This window comes from Limulus polyphemus, unplaced genomic scaffold (genome assembly GCF_000517525.1).
Source record: "Limulus polyphemus unplaced genomic scaffold, Limulus_polyphemus-2.1.2 Scaffold2838, whole genome shotgun sequence".
NCBI lineage: Eukaryota > Metazoa > Arthropoda > Merostomata > Xiphosura > Limulidae > Limulus > Limulus polyphemus.
In genome coordinates this window covers 133,256-139,160 of record NW_013668448.1, presented here as the reverse complement: position 1 = coordinate 139,160, position 5,905 = coordinate 133,256, and the positions used below count along the sequence as shown (strand labels likewise).

The following is a 5,905-nucleotide window of genomic DNA, read 5'->3' as shown; positions in this document are numbered from 1 at the left end:
CGACTGTAGTTTTTTTTCCCCAAAACTTTGTCTTCAAAATAAGGGTGTGTCTTATACACTGGTGAGGTCTTATATTCCGAAAAATACAGTAACTTATTCTTTTGGCTACTGAATGATTTAATTTTCAACACCAATTAAAAGGCTAACATTTCTTTCTTGCATCTAGATACTCTAAATGTACTTTCAATAAAGAATTTTGGTGTTACCAACTTATTAAAATAATTTTGTTTTTTTTTCATATTAGGTACTTCAGAAGGGTTCTTCTTCAAGCTCTGAAGAAGGATTTACATAAGGAATTAATCTATGTTCAATCTATCATTGAAGATAATCCAAAAAATTACCAAGTGTGGTAGGTGAATTTTTTTTAATTCTTTAGAACCAAGTTTGTTTACAACTTGTGTATCTTAGACTTCTTTGAATTCCTCCAACACTATAATAGTGATTGTTCTGATATAAATTGCCAAAAATGTGTTTCTATAATTACTTATAATGTTTATTTATGAAATTGAAGTAAAAACAAATTCTAAACTAAGCAATACTTGCTGCACTCTACTTATAGGTTTAAACATTTATGTTCCTTCTGAGAAACAAAACTGTCACTTTAGATATTGTGGCAAAGTTTAGTAGCTTTCTATCACTATTTGTAATTGATCAGCACCAGCTCCTCCACCATTTTTAGTGTGAGATTCTTGCTCTTACTGATGTAGAGAGGTAAGTAACATTTCTGAAGTTAACATTTTCCTTACCTGGAAATGTATTTTAGATAGATACTTAACTTTCTCTACCACCTCCTACTCTTCCTTTCTACCCTTTCCATTTCCGATGCATTTTGCTTGCTTTGTCAAGAATGGGCCTAGTGCTCATGGAGATTACTGCGTATGGAGGTTGTGTTACCATCCTATTGGTGGAGAGTTACAGCATTACGATGGTTATGCCATAGGCTAATGCAGTACACATTGATATGTAGTGGTGGGAATTTGTTCAATGCTTGTAGTATGTGGGGGAAATTCCATTGCAGGTATGCATGAGGCAATAGCTCTTAGTGATGCAGAGAGGTAAATGGCTATATGAAATAGATTTTCAGGTAAGTTAATAATTCTAAGAGAAAAGAAATTATTTTGTAATGTTCAGTTTTTTTAAAATGTAAGAAATGATGGAATAAATAAATCAAATTATATGATGTATTTAAAGCCAGGACTAGGTACTATTTTAAAACTTTTTATAAAGCTGATACAAATTGGTTAAGTATTTTCCTTGTAAGAGTAATGAGAATCAAGGGATATCAATGACTGCCCCAAAGTCTGGACAGAGTTATGATATAAATTCATATATTTGTCCATTACAACAATCAGTAGTACCAGCAGTGGTTTGGTTTATTTTAGAGTTTCTGTAACGTAGCTCTCATAGCATAGGAAAGAAAAAAAGATGGCAGAGGATACCATCTTAAATTGTTCTATTGTGAAGAATCAAATCCAACATTGTTAAAGAATTTGTAAAATATAATTGCCGTTTCATTAACCCTTTCCAGACACGTCACGGGTGAAAGGCCATGTCATTGTGTTTGTTGACTCGCATTCAAAATTGTATTTAACTATAATATATGAATTTATGTCAGTAAGTTTGATATTAAACTGTGAATTATATAATTCAAATTATTCCTTAATTTAGAAGTAAATATTAAAAAAAACACAGTTAAACATCAATGTTTTTGTTTCACATGGTATGTTGAATGCAGCACTGGTTCTATAGTCTATAGTTTTGTACGATTTACAAACTCAAATTACCGATATTGACAAGCTAGAATATGAAGTAGAAACCACTTATCTTTTCTGTTTGTTAAGATATTGCTCATGCAATAAATCAAACACAGTGGCACCCTGCCCACCTCTTTTCATTTTTGGAAACACACCCTTATATACTCTTAATTCTATATATGACATGAATAACCAATCAAAAGCTCAGAATGTCCCCCCCCCCAGTGACTTTCTCAGTCATTTTAACATGTTTGGATGCCATTTTTTTTGTTTGGAACCAACATTTCAAGGAAGTAGGTTGTGTCTTTAGTCTGCTCGAAATTTCATATTTTTTAGATCCAAATAAAGCTTAGTTACTAAGGCTGATAAATTATAGTGAAATCCTATGATACTGAAGTAGTAATTTACGATGTTTTAGTTATTTAAATGTATATATAAAATCTAAAAAAATTTTTCTCCATGTGCGAAATTTTAAAACAACCTACATTAAGCAGCAACAGAGCACAAAGGTTGTAACTAGAAGAGATAATTATTTGCGTTACTTCTTTATCTACTGTTCTATGTTTTAATAAAAATAAATTTAAGAACTTATTTCTAAATAGTAATAATCTATATACATATATAATGTATAATGATGGAAATGTTACTGTATTTTACAAAATACTAGTCTACTAAAACACAGCCAAGACAGGTCACTTTGTAAAGACTAAAGGTCAGTTTTATATTACTGTATACGGTAACACAAGTGCACGTTTGCTTCATCATTGTAACTTCTGTATTGTAACCAGGCATGGCTAAAGTCAGTATAATAAAAATAATAAATATATATATAAATTATCAAACAAATGTTTAAACAACTTATTCAATTATGTACCAGCTGCCTAGTGTCCGCTAACAATATGAAGAACTAAATAGTGGTGGAATGCTACAAGTTCTTTAAATACCTATAGAGTGATAGGTTTCTTTTTTGTGAGTGTAAAACACTTAAATACACCGTTTCAATTCTCAATACTTCACTACTATAAAGGTTTGGTCTGGACTCTCATTGGTGGTAGTGTCCAGGGTCACTGATGAGGAGTGGAATTCTCCAAAACTAGTCTGGCTTACAGACACACCCCCAAAGAAAGAATAGACCATTCCAAGCTTTTACTTGTTGTTAAACAAATGTTTAAACAACTTATTCGGATATATATATAAATGTTTAATGTTATGAAATTTTTTAAGTTGTTTAGTCTAAATATTTGTTTTCATATTATAATTTGTTGTCATTCTAGAATGAAAGAGGCATAATTTATATTTATTTCCTAATTTTTTATGGTGGTTACAAAATCGGTCAAATCTACTGAACCTGTACAGAGATTCATTACTGAAAATAACAGATAAAATATAAAGTTTTTTCTTAAGGAATGTTTGATAACTATCTGGACATTATAAAGATTTTGCAGGTGAAATTTCAAAATTTTCTGATGCATAAAAGTATTTTTAATCATAAAATGAAAATTACTTTGCATGATAGATAGGCAAGATGTGAAAAGAAAAAACAGACATGAGAAAAACGTTGCTTAACAAATCTTGAGATTTAATAAAATATTTGATATTTTGCATATGAAAGCATTGTAATGTTTATTGATAATCTGCCAAATTTCATTAACATATGCTTACTAATGTAAAAGTTATAGCATGAAATGTATAACAAGCACAAAATGGTTACGAGATCGGTCCCAGGGACTGAGCCTGTGCTGAAAGAGTTAAGGTAAATATTGAAATAGCTAGGACACAAAAAGAGCAAAATTGTAAAGAAATGTCAAAGATCAGATACCTGTAGATTTGCATAGATAATCCTTCTGTAACTTTGGACAGATATTTGAAGCAAACTGAAAATATATATATCATGTGTTCCTATTTATTGTAGTAGTAAGTTGTTAAAGCTATATTTATTTTGTTTTAGTTGCTCTTTGAATTTAAAACACCATGATAATCACTTAAGATATTGCTGAGGTTAAATAGGAATAATGTTTGGTCTCGCAACTTTCTGTTTCCTAGAGATCATAAAGCATATCTATAAAACAAAAAGTTACACATATATTTACAATAAGTTATTTTTAAAGTAACATTTGGAAAATAATATTTGAAGGCACCATCGTCAAGTTATTGTTGATTGGCTACGTGACACTAGTGAAGAGAAACAGTTGACTGAGGCTGTGCTGAAAGTAGATCCAAAGAACTATCATGCTTGGCAGCATAGGTAAGGTACTGCTTTTCAACTTAAGACGTTATTCTGCTGTATTACTGTCAAAAGTAATAGTCATTATCCAGTTTTTCAAACTTTATGTGAGTTTGTGGAAATTTGAAAGTAAATATCTTATCTTTAAGGTGGAAGGAAGTTGTTTTCAAATCATTGGTAGTTTTTTAAATCATGTATGTATTTTTTCTTTCACAATTTTTTGATTACTTAAGATGTCATATGCCATAGAAACTTTCAGAAAAATGTGCTTATGTTTTATACATTTCAAAAGGGACTTTTTTACTTTGTTTCAACTGTTTCAAACAGCGACTGCATATGTAGTAGTTAAAAAATAATTTATATATACATATACATTAATCAGTTGTATGTAGTACATGAGACTGCTAGGAAACATTAACCCTTTTGTGGCAGGCTTGTGAAATTTGCGGAAATCAAGTTGAGAATTTCACTGGTACAACAATACATGTGGTAACTCTGATATTTCTTAAAGAATCCACTCGAAAACTGGTAAGATTTCATTAAAGATCATAAGCATCTTGTACACAAATAATGATGGTTTTTTTATATTTTATTTTTCATTTTCTCTACCATAGCACTAACTCTAGCTATTATCATTAACATACAATGCAATGAAGTAATTAAAATTAGGAAATATAAAAAAAATACAGTCCTTAATTTTTTGTAGCTACATAAAGATTATTCCTGTCTGAGTCAGATTAACATTGTATAAGATTGCTTTGTTCTTGTTTTTCAGGCAGTGGGTTCTGGAAGAATTTGGTATTTGGGAAGGTGAAATAGAATTTGTTGAACAATTGTTGGAAGATGACATTCGTAACAATTCAGCATGGAATCACCGTTGGTTTTGTATTTCTCGTACCAGCTCTGGAGAGCTAATGGAAGATGTACTCATGAAAGAGTTAAAGTAAATTCCTAATAAATAACCATTATTATTATACTTCACAAAGCTTATTCAGGCAATAAATTCAGAAGGAAAACATCAAAGCTTGATAGATATGTATTATACTTCTCTAAATTTACTTTTCTTCACAAAGCTATCTTCAACTTAGGTTCATGGGAGGAGGGAACAAAACATTCTATTTTAATTCACTGAACAAAAGGAAAGGAAGTTAAAAGCATTTCAACTGTAGTTTAACATTTAATAAATCTGCAAATGATTGAACATGTATATTGTAAACTTGTTTTTTAGACTTTGTATTTTATGGTGCTGAAAAAATATAGGGCTACAACTATGTAATGTTTGGGGTTATTTCAGGCTTTTGTCAATGTCCAGTCATGCCTATGCTGTCACAAAGGACCATAAGTACATTTTTCATGACTTGAAAAATAAGACAACCAAACATTTTAAGATAGCATCAAAAGTTCCTGGTGCTTACCCTCATTGAGTACAGCTCAGAAGATCATTTGCTGTAGTACCTTTAACCCTATCACCATGGTTATCCTTTACTGGACATGACACAAGGTTTTTGTGTCTTGAATTCAAAATTTTATTAAACTACTTTTTGTTTGTGCTATACCAATTAGTATAGCATAAAATCTTAGCTAATAATCCATATTTTAATAGTATATAAAGTTTAAGTTCTTAATTGTATAAGGCAGTATTTAAAAAATTTGAATTTCCCCTAGTGTTACACACATGACACATTTTCTCTAGGTATCTTCTCTATTTTATCCATCAACCCTCCAAAAAGTACGAAATTCAATATAAATTACTGAAATCGTCATTGATCAGAGAAATCATAATTTTTATAGCCTTTAATTTTGTTTGGTAAGAGAGCTATCAAATAGAAAATCAGACCCCCTCCTGCCACACCCACCTGTCACATCCTCTCTTTTAGGATTTATTAATAGTTCTTTCTTATGTTTATTTATATATTACCTATAACCA

The 5,905-nt window shown here is 30.5% G+C and overlaps 1 protein-coding gene across 3 annotated transcripts in view; it reads left to right on the top strand.

Moving 5' to 3' along the window:
• Positions 1-5,905, top strand: part of LOC106468025 (protein farnesyltransferase/geranylgeranyltransferase type-1 subunit alpha-like) — a 34,856-nt gene that overhangs the window by 13,462 nt on the left and 15,489 nt on the right. For all 3 annotated transcript variants that reach the window (XR_002612535.1, XM_022396328.1, XM_013928423.2), the window contains exons 3-5: positions 245-349; positions 3,889-3,999; positions 4,754-4,921. Coding sequence is in view for 2 of the 3 variants with exons in the window: in XM_022396328.1 (XP_022252036.1) it covers positions 245-349; positions 3,889-3,999; positions 4,754-4,921 (384 nt within the window). In the remaining variant the exon portion in view is untranslated. The remainder of the gene's footprint in view (positions 1-244; positions 350-3,888; positions 4,000-4,753; positions 4,922-5,905) is intronic.